The sequence below is a fragment of the Scleropages formosus genome, chromosome 16, assembly GCF_900964775.1.
Source record: "Scleropages formosus chromosome 16, fSclFor1.1, whole genome shotgun sequence".
Taxonomy (NCBI): Eukaryota; Metazoa; Chordata; class Actinopteri; order Osteoglossiformes; family Osteoglossidae; genus Scleropages; species Scleropages formosus.
Window position 1 is genome coordinate 22,711,044 of NC_041821.1, and position 23,354 is coordinate 22,734,397.

The 23,354-nt window shown below is 40.7% G+C and overlaps 1 protein-coding gene across 1 annotated transcript in view; it reads left to right on the forward strand.

The window, feature by feature from the left end:
* Window positions 1-393: 393 nt before the first annotated feature.
* Window positions 394-23,354, forward strand: part of cfap58 (cilia and flagella associated protein 58) — a 49,909-nt gene continuing 26,948 nt past the window's right edge. Inside the window, exons 1-13 of the mRNA XM_018750841.2 lie at window positions 394-505; window positions 2,018-2,299; window positions 2,849-2,997; window positions 3,382-3,538; window positions 4,690-4,884; window positions 6,040-6,177; window positions 7,627-7,786; window positions 8,332-8,414; window positions 9,912-10,103; window positions 11,523-11,684; window positions 12,222-12,368; window positions 20,583-20,723; window positions 22,971-23,194. Of these exons, the coding sequence (XP_018606357.1) occupies window positions 467-505; window positions 2,018-2,299; window positions 2,849-2,997; window positions 3,382-3,538; window positions 4,690-4,884; window positions 6,040-6,177; window positions 7,627-7,786; window positions 8,332-8,414; window positions 9,912-10,103; window positions 11,523-11,684; window positions 12,222-12,368; window positions 20,583-20,723; window positions 22,971-23,194 (2,069 nt within the window). The 5' untranslated portion in view covers window positions 394-466. The remainder of the gene's footprint in view (window positions 506-2,017; window positions 2,300-2,848; window positions 2,998-3,381; window positions 3,539-4,689; window positions 4,885-6,039; window positions 6,178-7,626; window positions 7,787-8,331; window positions 8,415-9,911; window positions 10,104-11,522; window positions 11,685-12,221; window positions 12,369-20,582; window positions 20,724-22,970; window positions 23,195-23,354) is intronic.

The window sequence follows — 23,354 nt, forward strand, 5'->3', positions numbered from 1 at the left end:
TCGCCTAGCAATGCTCCTCAGGCACACACTGCATCAGCAATATGAAGCAATAATTTGGCTGGACGTGGAAAGGTATCCATGTAAGGTTATATTCGCAAGTTTCACATTTAAACCTGAACGAACGGCCTAGTCACTGAAAACATATGCAAGAATATTTTTGCAGAATTCAGTCCAAATGCTATATATATACGTATATATATATACCCTCGAAGTGCGACACTGAAAGCGAACAAGGTAACCTTGAAGGTTTGTTTTCTACGTTTACGCTTTTCACGTCTTGAGTGTCGATGACGTCATCACGTCGTCGAGTGGAACGTGCGTGGTCGCCTGGAAACGACCACGCGGAGTTACCCCGGAGCTTTCCACCAACACACCTGTATGGAGCCGTGCAGGAGAAACGTTTTTATTTGAGTTGTTACTATATTTACGGCTTCCATTACACATAAACACGTTCTATATAATTTTGATGATCATGGACGACAAGAGCACTCGAACCATGACCGAGGTAGGCTGTGGAAGTCACTTTCTCGTTAGATCAGTTGCAGTTCGTCCTACACAACGAGGATATTGCACTTCTTGTTAGTAAAATCACAGTTAGAATGACTGCGTTTTTCCCAGTGACCTACACCTTACCATTTCCCCCGGGTAAGAACGGAAGACAGCGAAGAGATAGATGTTCAGTGTCGCTAATTTGTACATCTTTAGTTTTAAACGCTTTATTTTTAAAATGATTTTGAAAACAGAAACAGGGATCATTTTAAAAATTAAACGGTCAAAGTAAAGCCCAGTGTGGCATGTGCCATTTATCCTGTTTAAACAGGTGATAATCAGCTAGTGACTTATTGTTGTGACCCCACTTGCTAGAACCTATGATTACAAAACTACATTACGGATGACAGAGAAAGATGCAGAATTTAAAAATGAGCATGCCTTTTTGCTGTAGATCATTTTTAGGTGTAAATGACACATGTCAGTGGGCTAAAATCATCAATGTTAATGAACAAGTTATGATCAGAGGTAAAATCAGACTTACTGACTACATAGAGAGGGCTAGCAGGTGACATACTATTAGAGCCGTCACTTTTGAGCCTGAAGGTTCATGGTTCGAATCCCAGTCCTGTGTTACTGCAAGGTCCTTATGCTGAATTCCTCCAGTATGGATCACTTGATGGGGGACAGCCTGTAGCATAGTAGTTAGAACAACTGCTTTTGGACCCAAAGGTCACAGGATTGAGCCTCACCTCTGGCTGTAGTAGCCTTGAGCAAGGTACTTACCCTCAATTGCTCCACTAAAATCACCCAGCTGTATAAATGGGTAAATAATTGTAACCTTAACATTGTAAGTTGCTTTGGAGAAAAGTATCAGATAAATGTAGAACCGGAAAATATTCTGAAGCTCTACATGATTTTTTTTTTTTTTTTGGGGGTGCAGGGGGCAAAATAAACAAGTAAAAGTGTAAAAAGTCACAGTGATGCTGAGTTCTCCCGGTTAATGACACCTAGCCGGTATGAGTCACAGTCAGTTGTCAGACACTTGACTGAGAATTAGGCTTGTTACCACAGAAGGACATGTGCAGCCTGGTAAATGATTACATCACATTAACAGTCTTGGCAAAACTTTGCAGTTTTCTTCAAGCAGGTGGCAAGCAACACTTTTAAATGTTCCTCATTATGTAAGTGTGAGCAGAAGTTGTTCACTTGTCAAATAGCCAAAGGTGAAGGTGCTCCGCAGTGCATTTACTGTTTCTACCCTTAGGCTCATACACCCTAGTGACAGTGTTTTCCATTCAATAACACATTTTTAATTATGGGCCGCAGTTGCTTTCAGGAAGTTGCAATCTGTTTTATTAGATAGCTAATTTTGAAGTACATATTTCTTTTGCATCCTCTCAGGATGGCTCAGATGCACAAGATGCACAGCTCCATGTATTTTTCAACCCCTACAGCTGACAGGCAAGTGAATTTTTTGGAAACAAATATTAAAAATGTTAAAGACGCTGTCTCTCTCTGTGTCAAGGAGAAAAGTCGAAAGGAAGAGGTTGAAGAAAACAATTATGAAATGCTGGAAAAAGAGTTCCAGGAGGTTCTCAGTGAGCTCGCTGGAGATGCAAACCTCGAAAAATTCCACGTTGAATATGAAAAGCTGACCAAAGCCCTGAAGAAATCTCATGAGAATGAGAAACGACTCATGGCCAAGTGCAGGGAGCTAAATGCGGAGATCGTGTCCAACGCTACCAAAATGACCACCGCTCTCAAGTTGTCCCAAGAGGATAAAATAACGATATCGTCCCTGAAAAAGGTATGTCTGTTGCACATTATGTGTTAGGTTCAGATCAACATCATTATCTTCTCTTACTGTGTGTTCTTGTACAGTGCTGCTTGAAAGTGTGTGAACCCCCAGTGTTCCTTAGTTTTACCACAAAATGGATATTTAATGAGAATCAGTGTTTCTCATGTGACATAACGGGTGTGTGATGATCAATTCCATTTGTTGCCTTAGAGGAGATCATGTGTGTAGTAGAAACACACAAGTAGTGCAGGTGTAAAAATAAGAGATGCCCAAGTTGTTTTGGTTAAACTGAGTAGGTAAGTAGAATCAGGTGTGTAAATCATTATCATTTATTAATTTTAGAATTTTCTTGTAATATTTCATACAAGAATAATGACCCTCCCTATAGGGTTCACATACTTTTCAGCAGCACGACACGTTTTTAGCTATAACATGTTTGCTTCCTCTTTCTCAAGCCATGTTGGTTTGAATTGAAGGTTTATTCTACATCTAGTTCTGCTGCCTCGCTGCTAAAATGGTTTGATTTCATTGCACTTTAGAAGTGTCCTTTATATTTAGGAAGTGGAAAAGGCCTGGGAAATGGTGGATACTGCTAATGATAAAGAGCAGAGAGCCAAAGAAACAATAGAAGGTTTAAAGGAAGAAATTGCAAACCTGACCAAGATTGTGGAGAAGAGAGCAAGTGCATCTGCGGGTAAAGATCATACGTGAGTGACGTGTGTCTGTTGCGTCCATTAAATGTTCGTATGTTGTATGCATATCCTTCTAATGATATATGAATTAGTGTGCAGTACAGCTTTTCAGCCTTGAAAACTCCTGATGTTCTTAATTCACAGACGGGACATTGAAAGCAGGCCCTAAATTAAAATATTTTTCATTCTTATTCTGAATGTTAATTACCCACAGTAAGTACCCCCTCATCCTTCTTCTTTGGCACAGGTGTGGTAATATTAATGGTGCTTTTGAAAGGCGCCATTGAGTATCTGAACTGCCCTGGACTTTGGCCACATCCTCTTGAAGTTCTCAGTGAAATAAGCAGATGCTTTGCTGCTCTCTCCGTTTCTTTTCTCCCCCCCCCCCCCGCCCATCAGTGTGACTGATTTGCAGAAAATCAAAGAGGATCTCACCAAGGAAAGAGATGAGCTCCTTACCGAGGTGGTAAATTTACGGGAGAGTCTCGCCAAGGCCTCCATGAATCAACAAGAGATGGAAGCCCAGAAAGAGAAGGCCGTAGAAACAATCTCTCAGGTACTGCTCACCAACTCCACACGCCTGAGATGATCAGTATGAGCATTGATGCTTTTAGGAGTGTATCATTTTCTGAGCATGGATGCAATAGTTTGCAATAGTTCATTTGCAGTTTCTCATTTAGTTTTAAACTATTGCCGTACGGTGAATTTAGTGCAATTAAATTAGCAGCGTTCATATAGACAATATTGTGGCACGCAGCGCCATGGGTTTGGATGGGGCAAAGGAGGACACGGAGGTAGCATTCATAACAAACGATTTATTCAAACACCAGCACGAGGGAAATAATGCTCTCGATCCGAGGACCCCTTTTCTTCCAGGACCTGCGCTTACAGCCAACCTTCCTAGCCTGCCTTAACACTCCTAGGCTCTCCCCTAACACACTGGGAGACACGGTCACCCTACCATTTTCCCCCTAAGTGCCCCCAGTGGTTACACACATTTAACATTATTTCCCATAATGCAGCTATTTACATTGAATCAGTAACGCGGGTCGTTACAATATGCTGTTGTCCATTGTGGGGAAAAAAAATAATCTCATTTTAATAACCCACTATGAAGCTCAATTCCTGGAGGGTTCTGTGTCTGCAGGTTTCTCCTCCAAGCTTCCTTCTTTTAATTGCTTAATTAACTGCATCATTCTGAACATTTTTAAATGATGCAGCACATCTGTACATGATCACCTGTGCTACTAATTGGACCATTTCGGCCACTGGGAATGGGCTCAAATAAAAATCTCATAAAGAATCTCATGGACAACCTTTCAAAACTTAAGTTTAACTCATTCGGTTTAAAGTCACGCAGCGTGTTTTAGAAGTGCATAGTTTTAAATATATATGTCAAAGTGATTTAAGGTAGGAGATATAAGTATGCTGGGCCCAATGTGTATTCGATTGGTCATATGGCGTTGAATACTGAATTTTCATCGTCTGGAATTTGTCTGCGGTGCTCTGGCCGTAGGCCCCGTGGAGGTCCGCTGCCGGCCCTGTCGACTTTGATGCAGTGTGGGCCGGCTGCCCGTCCCGTGGAAAATAAATTATTCATGCCATGTTTGCTAAATGGCCGGTTGTGGAATTGATTGTGCTTCTGGCATTGCCCCCCTCGTCTGATTTGTGTGCCACATTGTTCCACGCTCTATCTGGCCGCTCCAGCTCCAGCAAGACATACAAGTGCACCAGAATGAGGTCTCCCGTGAGACCCGTAAGAAGGAGAAGCTGGAGAAGGAGGTGAAACAGCTGCAAGCCGACCTGGATGCCAAGCAATCGGAGATCAGAGTGCTGAATCTGCAGAGCCAGCGCAGCAGGGAGGAGCAGCAGAAGCTGGAGCAGCAGCTGCGGGAGCAGAAGGTGGGCTGCCCCGGACCCCTGTCTGAGGGCTGAGCCTGTTGAGATGGTTTTTGTCGTGGTCTACCGTCACAAGCTGAGCTGGTTACCGGCGCCGTCGTCAGTAGAAGAGCACGTTCCAATGGGCAGAGTCAAAATTTACCTCGTCTAGCTGACAATAGTAGTGTAGTACAAACTCACACAACGAACAGGACCAACACCTGTCCGCTCCAAGGTCTAATCCCACGAAACCCCGAAACGTAGCCACTGTTTCTAACTCTCCAAACTCTGCAGTAAGAGGCTGCCTGCCTATATTCTACACTTTTTTTTAACCTTTGGGCTAGATAGATGTTTTTTTTCGTTTATTAATTGAGCTGATGCTTTTCTCGAAACACTTTAACGTTGTTAGGTTTGTACCCTAAAGCTACTTACAGCGATTTACCCATTTATACAGCTGGGTGATTTTTGCTGTCAGATCTGCGTAAATACCCTGATCAAGGCCACTACAGCAAGAGTGAAGTCTTGGTCCCCCAGTTACAAAGCAGTAGCACTAACCGTTACACCATCTAGATGTCATGATAGGGAGGGCAGCAGTCACTATAGTTTTAGAGTTGCTGCCTTCGGATTCCGGGTTCAAGCTCCATCTCCTGCCATAGAACCCTTGTGAATAGAATGTATCCTGAATTGCTTCAGTAAAAACTGCCCAGTTGTTTAAATGGGTAAATCAGCTGGCAGCTGGTAGTGTAGTGTTTACAGCTGCTGCCTTCAGACCCAAAGGTTGCAGGTTTGCATCCCACATACAGCTGTGGTACCCATGAGGAAGGCACTTAACCTGAATTGCTCCAGTAAAATCATCCAGCTGTATAAATGGTTAAATACCTGTTAGTCGATCAACACGGTAAGTTGCTTCGGAGAAAAGCACCAGCTAAATGAATAAATATGAGCGCAGATAGCAGCCAGCAAGGCGTTGAAAGTTCTGGATCTGCGTTGTGAACACGAAGTTTTGACATCTCCGTATACTTTACTGAAAAAGCTACAGTCTTTCACATTATGTAACCTTATATATGGTGTAACCTTGTCATCTTTGCACTTTTGCAAGACTTGTCCTGGGTGTGCAGAGGCATGCTAGATGCCACCGCCATTTACATGAGATTTGTGTCTGTGTCCATGACCTTCCAGGTGCTCAACGAGAGAGTGACTAAAGAGCTGGAGCAGATGCAAGTGAGAAATACGAAGCTGCAGCAGGAGAACGAGCAGAACACTCTGAGCCTGGAGGAGCTTTCCCTCGAGAACCAACAAAGGGCATCGGATCTGAAGGTGCTCTCAGAATACCTGTCTGAAAATGAGAGGAGTCACTTGTGACACAGGTTCAGAGAATGTTTCTCAGATATTTCACCCTTCTATTAAATGATGGCTACCAGCGATAAGTGAACCGCATCACAGGATGGCAAAGATATTATGTAAGAAGATCCTTGGTAAAAAAAAAATGGTTGATGGTTGATATAAGAATGCTTTTAATGTTTACAGGTATTGTGGATGAATGGTACATGACATGAATATTTTCTAGGGAGAGAGACCCTGAATTACATATCCTTTGACATTAATTGTGCCGCGTGTTTCCCTTGTTCAGAAACTCGGCTGCACGGTTTAAGCCAGAAGAGTGAATATTCGCGTTATTTTTCACATTATTTTGGTGCCTCTGTGGGGAAAGTTCACGCATTTGTTTATGAAAACAAGAAATTATAGGGCAGCACTTTAAATGACATTTTTAGTGAGAATAATCCAGATAAATGGATTCTCGAGTTGTTCAGTCTAAACTAGTGATCCTGAGATTTGAATTAGATTTCGATTTTCGGTTCCCATGCTTCTAATATATATGCTTTTTCTTGCAATTTAAAGAAATTCAAAGGACAAGATAACATATCGTGCATCGCGGTGCATGATGTACAAAAAGCAGACATGAGAAAATGTGAAAATATTCAAATTCCAAAGTGATTTTTTTTCATCCCAATACTCATGGCAATTACACATGCATGCAGTCAGTGGTATGGCCACAAGGGGGCACTATGGATACACATATGGCTACAGACATTAAAGCAATACAGTTGCTTTGTATATTCTTTTAAAGTAAAATTATTATGTACAGTTATAAGAACCATGAAATTTGGATCTTTTCATGGTGCGTATTGTGTCCTGTTCATAATTTATAGCACATAAATCTGCTTCATAACCAAGGATGATTATCGAATAGGGATTTATAGAGAAGATTGAGACAAAATACCGAACTGAGTGCTTCCTCCCTTTGTTCTCCACTTCACTGCTTGCCTGTGTCTCTCTGTAAGTCTCTGGGGAAATACTGAGACCAATTACATCCACTTCTGACACTACCGACACTTTGTGACAAAAAAAAAAAAACATTTGTATGTTCAGCATAAACAGAGCTGCGCCTTGGCTTCGCCGTTAAAAACGACGACGGTGTGACACGAGCACTTGAGACACAGTCCCAGTGTGATGACTTGAGCGGAATCATGGGCATGCATGTTTCAGACGACACAAAAGGTCACGTCCACATGTCAAACAAAGCTGTCCTTGGATATCCTAAAGATTTGATAAAGTGACGGTAAAAGACATTAGTGTCCCTGTTCAAGCCTCCGGAGACAGGGGAGGACAAGTATTGTTTCAAGGCATTAGGGGATAAAGGCCCTCGACAGCTACAAGATCTGGCTTAATGGCACAAACAAACTGAATCGCTTTTATTCCCGCCAGATAAAAGAAGAGGAGGTGAATCAGATGCGTCAGGAGATATCGAAGCTAACGAAGATGAGAGAAGCCACCCAGAGGAAACTCCGCCACATGGAGGACCTCAAAGCGGAGCTGGAGAAACAGAGGGAGATACTGAAGAACCAAATCGCTGGCTTGGAGAAAGGCAAGGGCTCAAAGGGCACGCCGTTCACTCCGACGTCCACTCAGAGCAGCTCTTTAACATGAAAATGTAATAATGATTGACGCTGACGCTGCTGGGCACCACCGCCGTACGTGATTGACTGTTTACGCTCATGCTAATAATGATTGAAGGCTGTGTCTGAAACATATAATGTAACCGCCAAGTAGTGGCCATAAATTCCCAAGCAATTTAAAACGTAATCAACAAGGAAATTCATAGTTGTCTTTAAGTGATTGATGAGATGGGACCTGACAAAGAGGTCAGGGATCTTATTCATCACACTCTTACCAAGGTTATGCACAGTGGAGGCACCTAGAATCCATGCTCACACACCGATGCATAGAATTTCATCTCCTTCGCTGCCGTGTGATTTTTTTTCTGCTCTCAGACATGAAAATAGGCCTCCCGGTTCGCGTAAGTGCGACACACACATTAGCGTGTCATCGACACCTACTGCTCACAAACCGTCTACTTCTTAAGACAATGAAAAAACAAGTGTGTTAACTACACTGGTTCTGTCCCCTAAGAAATTGAATCCTCCAAAAAACATCTGGAATCTGACAAGAAAGTCATAGACGAACTGGTGAGAGAGAAAGAGCTCTTGAACAAGGTACATTTCTGTCACTTATTTTTGATGTTTTTTACTTTTATATGCATGTACAGGTGGTCCCCGGCTTACAATGGAGTTAAGTTCCACAAAACCTGCATAAGTCGAAAATATCGTTAAGTCGAAAATGCATTTAATACATCTACTACAGACATCTGTATGACAAACTGGGAGATGCGGATTGCTGCCACTGCCCAGTATCACGAAAGAGCATCGCACCGCATATCACTTGCATGGGGAAACAATCAAAATTCAAAAGTCAAAGTATCGTTAAAAAAAATAGTAAGTTGAACCATCGTAAATCGGGGACCACCTGTACAGTGATACTTGAGAGTATGTGAATCCTAACGGTGTCGTCATTATTCTTGTTGTGCAAATCTTTAACTTTTGAAGTGCATAAATGATGATGAGTTACGTAGCTGATTCTACTTACCTACCGGGTTTAACCAGTACAACTTGGGCGTCACTTATTTTTACACTTGCACTACTTGTGTGTTTCTACTACAGACGATCTCCTCTAAAGCAACATATGGAATATAATAATTTCATGGTAAACTAGGGGACACAAGGGCTTCACATACTTTCAAGCAGCACAGTATATGTATAAAGAATAAAATAAAGCTTTATTTTACATTTTTTGGGGGCCGTGGTGGCGCAGTGGGTTGGACCGGGTCCTGCTCTCCGGTGGGCCTGGGGCTCAAGTCCCGCTTGGGGTGCCTTGCGATGGACTGGTGTCCCGTCCTGGGTGTGTCCCTTCCCCCTCCAGCCTTACGCCCTGTGTTGCCAGGTTAGGCTCCGGCTCCCCGCGACCCCGTATGGGACAAGCGGTTCAGACTGCGTGTGTTTACATTTTTTATTTGGTGCTTTTTTCCAGTGACATATTGCTGAGATGCTAACAGGTTTTTACACATTTGTACAGCTGGTTAATTTTTACTGTATGAAAATTGATAAAGGGTACTACAGCAGGCGGTAGGATCTGAACCTGGCTCCTTCAAATACAGCTAACTATGCTACCTGCTGTCACAATTTTTTGAAAAACGTGCACATGCTGAGCCATATTAAATATGCTGCTCCACATCTGATACGGCTTAAAATTTCATATGACTGGTTTATAGTGTGCAATGAAGGTCGACTAAAGGTTTCTCTCAGGTAAGTGCTAATTTCACAATGACATCATCCTGTTTATTGGATGTGCAGCTCTAAGTGACCAGAGCTACATGGAAGAGTCACTGTATTCCACAGCATCTACAGTGCAGATCTTAATTCCTTGTCTTGGGCTCCACAGAGTGTCAAGGTTTTTGTTTTAACTGACCTCTTTATTGAACTAATTACTTTGCTAATTAAACTCATTTATTGGTATCCCCAAAGACAGACACTGTACAACAACCCTGACACTGCGTGACCTTGCAGGATCGAGCGAGAAGACCGTTGACCTGCCAAGGATCCAACTTGTTTGTGTTTCCCCCCAACTATAAAAACATTTTTATTGTCTGCATTTAGAACATGATCAAGGCTGCCAGTGTCTCAGAGAAGCATTTGAATATGGTGAAGCTTCATGAGCAGTCGAAGAAGATTCTGGACCGAGAGATCATGAACTACAGGGATGAAGCTCAGAAACAGCGGAAGATCATCTACCAGCTGGAGAAAGAGCGCGACCGCTACATTAACGAAGCCAGCGATCTCACGCAAAAGGCAAGTAGAAGACGGGCCATGCGGACACCTCATTCTTCATGCCTTCTTGACTGAGAGATAATGGGAAGTGGGACTGTGTCGCATGCTATTTGATCAGGTGACTAATTCTGTCCAGGCAGTTTAGAGTCACTAGTTGACCTGAAAGACATGTCTTTGGACCTTTTACTGGGGGGGTGGAAGGGGTCAGAGCCCTTAGAGGAAACGCAGGTGAACACGTGAAGAACGTGAACACCCCATGCGGTCTGTGCTGGAACATAACCTACAGCTGAACACACAAGCCAAGAGTTGTGAAGCATCAGAGCTACCTGCTGCTCCACACTTATTTATCCAGGTCTCCCATGGAAACACAACACTTGTTGAGCTGTATCTTTAGACAGGACTCTGAGTTACATTATTCCCTCGAACTGTGACATGCCATCAGATGCCTTTTTCTTAACGAAATTCATTACAATTGAATCTTGCATTATTGAACCCGTTTTTTTCTGGGGAACAGACTCCTGTGTGAATCAGTGTTCTGCCAATATTTTGGATTCCCTGTAGGCACAATGATAAATTAGCAATTTGTTGGCTATTTTTGAAACATGGTAAACAACTAAAAATACCATTTTGCACCAGTGCAACCAAATTTTTACTGACTTGTTGCTTTTAATTATTTTTCTCTCACTAGAAGTGCTGAATGCTGATGTGAAATGAACAGCAACTGCAGCTTTAAATGTCTTTTTAAACAGTTCTTTGTGGTCAATGATAACTATTCAGTAACATAAAATCTGTGTCATGTTCCATTGCAAGTATCAGATTTCTTCGTAATTATCTTTTTTAAAAATTTAGACAGCTCTGTGGCAGTACTGTATTAAAAACTGTTAACGCTGATTTTTCAATACCATTAACCCAATTGACAGTTATTCTCAAAGTGACAGTTTGCAGCTGGACTGCTGGATCTCGGCTATCTGCAGGCGATCGATGATGAACTGTATGCTTCTCATTGTCACTCCCCATAGGCCCTGTTCAAAGAGAAATCCACTCTCAAAGTTAGATTAATATCTTTTTTTGCATTCCTGGATTAAACCAAATCATATTACAATTATAAATAATTTAATTTAACTGTAATTGGATCTTGGTTATCTTTGTCAGCTAATAGAGAGCTAAATCAAATTAAATTAATTAATACGTTGATTCCATTAAAATAGTTCAGCTTCCATGCAGTGCAATTATTAGAGCTGTTGAGGGCAATATGTAATCTCTCTTTTTTCCTGTTCTGACGTGGCGTGTGATTGTGATGAGCAAATAGATAATAGTCAGTTTCTTTTTTCTTTCCCTGTTTGTACTGGAGAGGCTGTTGTGAATATAGGGCCATCTGTGAGTTTATAGAGCCCCAGAACAATCTGGAAAATTAAATGCTTTTGTTTCTCCCCTGGACAGGTCCTCCAACACATGGAGGACATTAAAGTGCGGGAGATGCAAGTCTTTGACTACAAAAAAAAGATCGCTGAGGCCGAGACGAAGCTCAAGCAGCAACAGAACCTCTACGAGGCAGTGAGATCTGACAGGAACCTCTACAGCAAGAACCTCATTGAAGCCCAGGTGCTCCTCACCCCTACTGTTAGCCAGCCAAGCACCACCTGCCAGCTCTCTTTCTGGCACCTCTGAAAGATGTAAAACAGGAGAACTGCTGTCCCCCAAGATCAGCAAACTCATGTAGATAATTTTGGTTTGTAAACAAAGTCATTAATATGGAAATGACATCTTCTCTTTGATTCATGCTTGCTGGATTGTACAGATCCTTTGATATTTTGATGATATTTCCGGCAAAGGTATATCATGAAGCTTTAGTCTTGCCAAAAGTCATATTACATTTTAGTAGAGTGTATTTCAAAGAACTCTTCTGCATTTTCAAATCCCTTTTAAACTTGTTTTTTCCTTTGCAAAATTAATTTTTTCCTTCTCACTTAAAAACATGTCCTAACCTCTTTTAGCTGCATAGGCATGTGGCTCTGTTGTTCTGGCCTTTTTACGGTGCATATGCTCCTTTGGCTGAATGACAGGTAAACATCAACAAATACAGGAGCTACTTTATACCTCCCTGTCTCCAGATGACTTTTCTCTTAATTTGTGGTGCAGGATGAGATAACGGAATTGAAACGGAAACTGAAGGCCATGAACCACCAAATCGACCAGCTCAAAGAGGAGATAAATGGAAAGGAGGCGGCCCTCATGAGGGAGCACCTCGAATTTCAGCGCGTGGAGAAAGACAAAGAAGCTCTCAAGGTACATTCGAAAAGATTATATTTTCATGAGAAAATGTCTCTTGGAATTGTTCTTCATTCACTGTAGGAGGGTCATCTTTTGGCTGTTGTGCAATTTTTTTGGCAAGGGAAAGTTTGGGGGCAGTGTGTTAATACTAAAGCAAGGCTGAGCCGTTATGATATTGTATTAATCGTACTTGTACAGCGCTGATTGAAAGTATGAGAAGCCCTTGTGTCCCTTAGTTTTACCACGAAATGGTTATTTAAGGAGAATCCGTGTTTCTCATGTGACATAACAGGTGTATAATGATCAATTCCATGTGTTGCTTTAGAGGAGATCATGTGTGTAGTAGAAACACACAAGTAGCGCAAGTGTAGAAATAAGTGAAGCCCAAGTTTAGTGGTTAAACCCGGTAGGTAAGTAGAATCAGGTGTGTAAATCATCATCATTTATTCATTTCATACATTTATTTTAAGATTTAACAGATTTATTTTAATATTTTATACAAGAATAATGACCATCCCTGGAGGGTTCACATACTTTCAAACATCACTGTAGATGCAGTGGTTGATCAACGTGATGTTTTTCAGCCCCATGCACGACTACAATGTCAGTGGCACAGGCTTCATTTAGTTTGCTTCCTTTTATGCCATTTCATTACTTTTTCAGAATCAGAATCAGAATGAATTTCATTGGCCAGTGTGCTGACACATACAAGGAATTTGTTGTGGTTCTAGATGCCTCCAATATTTATAGACAAACAAAAACCAGAGAAACAAACAGACAAACCGGTGACACAAAATTACAGAATAAATAAGTAACATTTACCAAGTATACAAACGCAAGAGTATAAGTATAGAGAGAAAAAAGTAAATAAATAAGAATTAAATTACAAAAAGTGGTTGGATAATGTTGCACTGATAGGAGACTTATAAGGGACTGTTAACTGTTCATGAGAGTGATGGCCTGAGGGAAAAACGGTTCTTGTATCTCGTTGTTCTGGTGGACCGTGTTTTGTAACGCCTGCTAGAGGGGATCAGCGGAAAGAGTTTTGTAGTCGTTTCCAAAGGGTTGCTTCAGAGACCTCAAAATAATGCATAAAAATACAAAGCACACATCATGCAACCACGCAGCCTTAGTGTCAGCTGTAGAAATACACAGTTAAAAACATGTAAGGAAAAAGGCCAAAGATCAATGGAAGAGAGGAAGCAAAATTCATAGGAATTTCAGATGAAAAAGAAAAACCTTTGGGGTCCAAGGCCAACTGACTGCCAGTCCTTTCCTGTTGAATTGTATACTATTATAACATCCGAGACATGGTGAGAATGAAGAGAACAGTTCTATTTTTTTAATTGATAACAGAACAGAACAGAATCGGGTCAATATAGTGACAGAATCTGTACACCAAGAAATTGCAAATGCATACTGATTTAAGTAAATACTCCTCAAGGGCAAAAATTACAGTGTTTAGCGAGATACTCATGTAGCGCTAAGAAGTTTCCAAAAAGTGAACAGGTCTTCCAGAATTCATTTGCATTATGGTGCAAGTCAAATGTCCACTTTTTAGTGAAAAACATTAGTCATTCAAGTGAACAGTGTTTGTAGAGGGAGCTCCTAGTGGGGACCATAGCCGTGAAATACATTTCCTTGCCAGCCATGTAAGAATAATCAACCTACTCCTGATAACTTCATCCAAAAAAAAAGCAATTGGGGCAAATTATTTATTTATTTTTTTAAAAAATTCAGTGGTTGAATGAACCCTAGACGTACTGGACTAAGGGGAATTTTGTGGGTCTTCCTGAAGTTTTGTTCCTGGATGCTGAGGGAGGTGTAGACAGGACCAATTCAATGTCACTCTGCCATGTTTTCCTCAATGCATCCTAAATCCAAGAATTTCCAAGAAAAAAAACTGTATATAAAGCAGAGATCTCACATCTATAAACACTTTTAATGTGCTGACTAATTGTTTGATATGAAATGCTGTGCTTCTCAATATGCATAAAGAAAATCGTGGTTTTCCAGCTACAGGAATGCAGTGTGACCAGCTCTTTCCAGTGGGAATCAATGTCTCCTTTTAACACAACAAAATTTACTGCACTACATTTCCTGCCGTGCTCAGAAAACTGGGTAACTGAAAAGCCCAACTGGATGAGAAAACAATTCAAGTTATTGGTTTGTAAAGCAGTGTGAATTACTAAAACAAGATATTGCACTACACACAAGTAATTTCTTTACCTCCTTAATTCTCAAGCTTTAATTATTGTAATATTGATTAAAACGCCCCTAAAATTGGTCCTTTTCAACTGACTGTATTGAGTTTTTTTGGTTAAGTCGTTTTTGTAGTCATATTCGTAGTGTTTGAGAAGTCAGTCCACAGGTGGATTCTTAAAATTCGGCAGTTTACGATGACTTCAAGGAAACTGTTAAGCTAAGTAAAAATACAAGTAACATGTCAGGTTTAAGTTACTGAAAAAAGGCTTTCATTTAATTTGTTAACATGCAGCTCTTTCGCTCCCATGTTGGAGTTTGTATAGCTTCCTGTCAGGAGGTTATATCACACAAACTATCTCCACATCCTCATTTAATTACCATTCATATTTGTAAATTTCCTTCCTACTTAATTAACAGGCATGGCTGCCCAAAGCAATTAAATAGTAACTATCTCAATTATGGTAGTTTAGTTTTCGCATTATTCTTCTCTGATCAGTTACTTGATTTGTACTGGAGATTCCAGTGTGTGCCCATTGTTTTTGGGTTTCTTATCTGTAATTAGTTTGAAATCAAATTGATTTAATTAGATGCCACAATTCAGCAAATGCTTTATTGATGATGGCTTTTTGAAATTATGAGTTATTTTTTATGCGTCAGTTAACTTATGCATCCCTGCGTCTCCCCAGTGGTGCCTTGGTAAATTGCCATGTAGCCTGTGGTGTGAACCCAGGTTTGAGCCTCACTGTGCTGCACTAACCATCTGTGGGGAGGAGGCCAAGGGAACATAAATTGGCCCGTGTTCCCTTAGGTGGGTGTGATGGCTGGGTTTCTCTTCCTTTTTTTACCCAGAGTGGCACCTTCAGCCAACCGTGTTCCCGTCGGGCAAACAGTGCACTTCTCCACGTTTCTTGTGTTTCCTGATGAACCCTTTAGCCAGCAGTGTGTAAAGAAATGGATGTTTTGCAACATGCAGTTTGGAGGAAGTATGTGCCAATGTTCACATGTCCTGTGTTGGCAAACCTCCTGAATTGGACTTCTGGGGGGGGGGGGCTGGGAGCTAATAATTAAGTAATTGACCATAAATAAATTAAGAGGAAAAAACGGAACCCAATGCAAAACAAAAGAAACCGAATTTCTGCATCTGTGCATATATGTAATATATAAATTTGAACTGTCAAGCGATAAGTCGACTACACAATATTATTTCTTTTTAATTTACAGCCATAGGATGAGCTAAGAATCTTGGTCGTTTAAAATAGCTTGGCCATTAAGAGCGTCAAGCCACAGTGATTTGTTCACAGTAATTAATAACGGCCAATGTACAACGCTAGTATCATGAGCAAAAACATGAAAGACATACACATGTACTGTTCCCAGCAGCACTCAGAGCTACACAACAGTTCCAACGGTTCTGTGCCTGGTGCAGCATTTGGTGGGCTCTGAACAGATGGATTTTGAGGGAACAGGCAGAGCATTCCTGATCTTCACGGGTAGCTGCTTTGACCACTGGGAGGCAATAAGAGGGAGCAGGGGAAGGTGGAACCAGGGTAAGAATTTACTTATAACTTGTAGGTTGTAAGCATGCAGGCACAGGTTTGAGAACAATGCAATAATCCTTAGTGAATGATAAAAGAGCATTTTCTGGTGGTTTTTATGATTTTGGTTTTTCTGTCTTTACGATAATTGTTTCATACCAGTCGACGGTAAAATGAATGAATGAATGAATGAATAAATCCCCTCCAAGTTTCCTACATATGTAGGAAAACTAACAATCAGAAATAAGGTAGCTGTGCTAGTTAACTAGAAGCACTGTTAGGTTCCATAATGATGGCAGAAGGTGCTTTAAATCAGAACAAGAAGGGAAAGGAGCTCTGATTACTGCTCAATGAATTATGGATTACTACAGTCTTCAGCATCGTATTATCCTTGAGCATGTTTTTATAATAACACGAGAATATTAGGACGACAAGCTAAGGAACAAGTAGGGAAGTTTTAGAATACATGCAATTTGACATTACTCCTAATTTATTAATAATATGCTTCTCGTTCTGTTCAGAATTCAAAGTGAAGAGAGAAGCCTTGCAGAAAATAAACATTAGAAAACCTAATTACTACTACTATATGCCATATGCTTCTTACTGAACTATTATTGTAATCACAATGCAGTGTGGCACTGTTGAAAAATATTGTGACAGTCAAAATGAAAATGTTTCAGAAGTAACTTGGAAATAGCCTTCATAAAGATTATTCCTCTCACTGCATTTCTTCGATAAACTGTTCTTGGACAGAAGTGGGTTATATGTTGGAATTTGTTTGAAGAAAAGCCTTAATTGTAAATGAGAGCTATCTGAATTAATATTTTAATTAATATTTTTAATTGATATATAGCTACTATAAAGCATTTTTAGCTAGCTCTGCTCATGCTTTATGCAAGGTGTGTTTTATTCCACATGTTTAAAAACTAAATATAGAGGGAAGCACATTTCAGCTGTGCAGTTCATTGAGACACCAGTGTTTCCGATCATATTTTGCTCATCTTCTTGTTGAAAGTTAAATGATCTGTCATATTGAATGGAGCTCCACCATTTCCTCATCACGATACCTGAGTCATTTTGCTTTTATTATTTGTGTGCATTGCCTCATCTACACTTTGTCTGTCAAGAGCCTTCTCTCCATATGTGTACATAAAACTTCACAGATCCGGCTAGGCTGCTTAATGGGGGTGGCAATGATCTCATCTCAGTAGGTTATGGGTTTCAAACAATTCAGGTGCTCTGCTTTGTGGAATATTGTTTTCACTGTTTCAGATCACCCAGCAACAGATGAAATGTGGCACCTTCAGCTTTTAAGACATAAAGTCATGAATTCAGTGGCCGATTATGACCAAGGAATGAAAATGCATTTAGATTTAATTGTGTGTCCACAGCATATATTTTATCACCTTCTAATTATCGCTTCCTCTTTACACATCACATATAGATATAAACAGATAAATAAGTGGCATTCTCCCCTTTTTTTTTCACATTAATATGCCTGTTCTGGTCTGTAAACCTGGTGTTTGTAGTATTTAGAGGTTGTCAGTGTATTACATCTGTCATGACAGCATGTCAATAGCTTCTCGGGTAAAGGGTGACAAATATGGATTCGTCTAGTCATCTGACAAATAGCTGTCTTCTCTTCCTTTTATGACTCTTTTGCTGCCTAATTTTTAGTGGTCTGTCTTTATTCTGTCAGAATGCTTTAGTATCAGCCCGTATCTTTATATCTTCCACTTGGTAGCTTTGAACAGTTCACTGCAGTACTTACTCCTATTCTTTGGTGAGGCTGTCACACAAGCCTTGACTGTACACTTGTGTGGCCTTTATGACTTCTTAACTATAGTAATGGAAAGAAGACCAGCACAGCTAGTAGCTGAGGTTATGTTCTTTTCTGTATCGCACTGTTTTATTTTAAATATATATCCTTATGTAGAATGGTTTCTAGAATGTTGAATGTAGTATTTTTTTAATCCATCTATCTAGTTATTGCAAGTCCAGTGGGTCGCGATAGTCTGGAGCCTATTCCAGAAGCTTAGTACACGAGGCAGGGCACACCGCAGGCGGGATCCCAGCCCATTGCAAGACACACACACACACACACACACACACACACACACATTTTCAGAACCGCTTGTCCCATACGGGGTCACGGGGAACCGGAGCCTACCCGGCAATACAGGGCGTAAGGCCGGAGGGGGAGGGGACACACCCAGGACGGGACGCCAGTCCGTCGCAAGGCACCCCAAGCGGGACTCGAACCCCAGACCCACCGGAGACCAGGACTGTGGTCCAACCCACTGCGCCACCGCACCCCCATTGCAAGACATTTTTTAGGTATTGTAAAAATGTAACTAGCTGTATAAATGGGTTAATAATTGTCAGCAACACAATTTACAAAGCTAATATTGCTTTGGAGAAACGCATCTGCAAAATGAACGAATAGCACATGAATAAAAACAGCTATTTGTTGTTTTAACTCTGAATTCATCACACAAAAATTAAAAATTTAAAATATTTCACAATCTCAGAAAATGTATATACTTTTCCAGCTTTTTGTTTCACTATTTGAAAAGTATGTAAAGTAACACAAAGGTGAATAATAATGTACACAAAGTCCTAAGTAATTCTAGTGTTCACAGTATACTACATTATAGTGTACTATAGTGTTCATAATGTACTACATTATGAACTGTAGCACCTTACAGTTTAGCTCCACTGGGAATGCCTGTATATACTATTAAAACATGTTTTAAGTTTTTGAGACACTTGTGGAATTAAAAAGCCATTATAATAGTAAATACACACACATCACCTGAAGCCGCTTGTCCTAAGTGGGGTCACAGGGAACCGGAGCCTAACCCGGCAGCACAGAGCAGAGGGCTGGAGAGGGAGGGGACACACCCAGGACAGGATGCCAGTCCGTCACAGGGCACCACAAGCAGGACTTGAATCCTGGACCCACCCGAGAGCAGAACCCAATGAAACCCACTGTGCCACCATGCCACCATGCCCCCTGATAGTAAATAGTTTAGCACATTTCAGGTGACCCAAACCTTTTCCATTATTAAAGTTTGTGTGTCATTATTATTATACTTTGAGTCATGTTTTGTTTTTCTTCTGAGATCTCAGTCTAATTACATGCTGCAGGAGTCCTGGTGTGATTCCATGCAAAGTAATGTAATACAAGCTTTTTGAAGGTGAACTTTGCCTAAATATCGCAGAGGGCATCTGTTTCCCTGTATCATTAATATGCATGATCTCTAAAAATTACTTTGAATGCACATAATTATTCCAAATTAATGAAGTGATAATTTATTAAACGCTGATGTACATGGCAAGATCAAGGTACATGAAAAATAAAATGATTAGTATTGCAATAATGTTGCAATGGAAAAACAATTTGTCAAGTTTCCCAGGCTCTTGAAGGGATCCACGGAAATGTCGTCCTTTAATCCGCACGGTGCTCAGAACATCCCCTTCTCTGCCCTCGTCACCCAGACCAGCCTTTTCATTCTTTTCTTAAAGAACAAATAGATGCCTCTCCAGGAATTCATTAACATCTTAATGAATGGTATAGAGTTGTAACAAAACATGGCTGCAGATCGGAAGAGCTCTGACTGCTGGGTTCCTTTGAGTCCTTAGAAGAGAAGTCTAGCTGAGTACTGCACAGTAACAAGTCTGCATTGATTCTCAGGATATCCTATTACATGCTTCGTCTGTTGTCGCAAAATGTTTATTGGCCTTATAGGACAACCGAAAAGATTTGCTTTAAAAATAAAGAGCATTATCAATATTTTCCCTGCCAATTAGGGACAGAGGTTTGCACAGAATATGTTTCTAGGTCACTAGCACAAAACTGTTCTTTCATTAGCTCGGCTAAAATGATGTTTATTTTTGCCTTTTCCTCTAATTTAGTTTCTATGCCTTGATTTATTACCTAGGCTGGACCACCCTTTTATCATAACCGTACATATCTGAATTACAGTAGTATGCAATTTCACATTAAAGTAGTCAAAGGAGTAAATTTCACATTTGTGCTTTCAGAGGAGAATTTCTTTTACATTTTGAGTATTTCCCTTTTCTTGCATTTTCAGGACCAAATAATCTATACAAGAAAGGAAGGTACTTTACAAGTAACAATTGAACCAGCAGTTCATTTTGCTAAAATGTCAACATAATCACAGCGGTGGAACATTTTGGGACATTCTGGGATTGAGGCCAGCGTGTGTATACCTGACCTGAGTATAGATGAAGATTTTTAGTCTTTGAGTCTTCTGAGTGTGGCATTTTTTTCTGCTAGGCTTTTACGGCAAATGAAAGAGGTTTAGGGAAAGTGACAAATCATAAAGAATAATTTTTTTCCCAGCCACAGAGAGTGACATCACCGTGTTCGTGTGGATAGCTATGACGGAGAGGTGAGGAAAGGTCTCTCTGCACTATTTGTCTTATCACGCACATTAAAGCGGACTGTATTTCCCTTCTACAGGCGGAGCTTCAGAAGATGAAGCAGCAGGCCCAGGAGACAAAGCAGTTCATTGACAATCAGGAGGCAGAGGAGCGAAAGCTGCTCAAGATCATCGCCGACGCTGATGCTGAGAGGCTGAGACAGAAGAAGGAATTGGATCAGGTAGGAGAAAGGGATTGCTGCTACACTGCGCTAACTCACTAACGCTGGACACGATAAAAGGGGAAAGTCTGCTTTGACCCCGAACTCATTAAATCCAAATACATCTTATGCTTCAGGTAGCAGAGCTTAACCTCTTAAAAGTAGCCGTTTTTGAGGTGATTTGCCAATATATCTGTCCCCGAGTGTTTGATATGCAGAGTCTAGCAGGACATCGCCAGGCTGTAGCTATGGCCCCGATGAAACAGACTGCACAGGCCGCGCAAAAAATTCCGCACAGTGATGCTCAGTAGACCTCCGTTGTTTTGTAGCTACTATCTACTAGCGCACTTCTTTTACAACACCAACTTTTTAGCCACTTTAGCCTTGTGTATCTCAGCAGTATTACTCGAAGGACTCTCGTGGAGTTTAATGGGTGCAGCAGCAGAAGGGAAAGACAGATTTTCTGCCGGGCCCTCCATAAGCTCCCTTATCCTTGGTTAAAGGTTGTGGCAGCCATGCAGTCCTTTATATTGCACCTATACTCTGTCGAGGCTTATCCGAACTTTACGAAATGTGAAAACATGGAGTTTATTTAAAAAAAAGCCCAATACTTCTGGGTAACAGTATGTTGTACAGTTGTGTTGATCGCTGCAGCGCTACATCATAGTCGTGGCAATGACTGAAGGAGCGCAAGCTGGTCACTGGCAGCAGTAAGAGTCATGAGCCGAAGAACTCGTGTAAACATTTGCACGACTGCTTTTTACACTTTTAAACAATCAGTAAGCTCACATCAGTGGCGAGAAATCCTCGGAAATTAAAAACGTTTAAATATTTGCCTCGGAAGTGCGGGATATGATCTCCCAAGATCGGTGAGTGGAATGAAACACCTGGAAAGACGTCTGCAATAATTGCAGATGAACAGGGCCTACCTTCGGACCTTTTCACACTACAGACTAAGTACAGAACTCAGTGTCAGTAAAATCTTTTATCAGAGCAAGGGTGTGTAGAATTTGTCACACTTGAAGACAGCTATTTATGTTCAAGCGATTAACATTTTAGAGACATTTTGTCTGTAAAAGTGCATCTAAAGCAATCCTTTTTTGTAAAACAAAAGCACCCTTCATATTTACTTAGACCTAGAGACCACTTTACTTTCAGTTCACTTCAGAATCATTATAAGATGCATTTCTGGAGCTCTGAGTAACAGTGGAAGTGTAACCTCCTGAGGAGTCAGTGGTATCGGGAACTAAGGGTTGTCTCTGCTATTTAGTATAGTACCAAAAAGCAAAAGAAATGTGTGGCTTTGTAGATACCATGGAATGCCACGGGAGATCCATCTTAAAAAGATAATTAAATGAGTTAATGGTAAATGAATGATTTTTTTTAAAATGTAGTTTTCATATCTAGCAGAAAGTAAATGTCAATCTGAACAATGCGCATTTTAGAGCACATTTAAAGACCGTGTCATACTCAGTGGTTCTACTTGGTAAATATATTTTACAGCATGTAGTAAATTCATCAGATAGCCAAGTATGCTGGAAACAAAGGAAATGTTATTTCTAATGAAAAGTGGGGAAAAATACTGCAGAAGTGGAACCTGGTTTGTAATTTTTAGGTGCCAAACTATAAAGTCCCAAGATATTTATTTTTAAGCAAATGCCTCACACATAGAACCTTTCTGGTTATACGTGCCGGATCGTTTTTAGCTGTACAAAGTATATACAGTTGGAATACATTATGGTGTAACTATAATTTTACTTGAAAATGTTTGCAGGAGTAAATTCAAGGTATAATGAAAAAATTAAGAAATCACAGCTGAAGTAGCATACAGCTGTTAAAATGAATAAAAAACACTCCTTTGCTGACAGTTGAAATGGTTAGTGAAAAAAGATGCATTAAATATTTCCCTCTACAAACAGCCTAATGTCGTCAATAGACAAGGTACTGATTCTGTGGTAACTGAAACTGAACAGCGGTACGAAGTGTTCCTGAATTCTGGCTACAATAAGCAGTTTTCTGAAAAGCAAAATAGTTCAAAGAATATCCTTAACATCATATTGAGTAAATGTACTGTGCTGCTATGGTCCTGATGCACTACCCAGCTCCATCTCCAGGGTGATATTCATATTAAGTATAAACATGCCGTAGCTGCAGTGGCAACTAAAAAATATCACATTGTAAAAGGTAATGTTTTTGTGCCTGGAAAAGAGAAAAAAAGTGGTTTTGAATCTTTCACGGAGACACTTTGTTGATGGTGTTGTTGTTTAGGTAATCAGTGAGCGTGACATTCTGGGAACACAGCTGGTGCGCCGCAATGACGAACTGGCACTCCTCTATGAGAAGATTAAGATCCAGCAGTCCATACTGAACAAGGGGGAGGTCCAGTACAACCAGAGGGTGGAGGACATCAGACTGCTGAAGATGGAAATCAAGAAACTGAGACGGGAAAAAAGCATCCTGACCAAAACGATGTCCAATGTTGAAGGACTTAGGTAAAATGTGTCTGTCCTCTTGTTGCTGTACTGGACCACAGTATTTCCGATGTACCTTAGAAGACTCCAAGGTCTGCATGTAAATGCATCACTTTGTGAAAGTTCACATGATTGTTATACAGTACTGCGAAGACATTTGCCCCATTCCAATTTCCAGTGT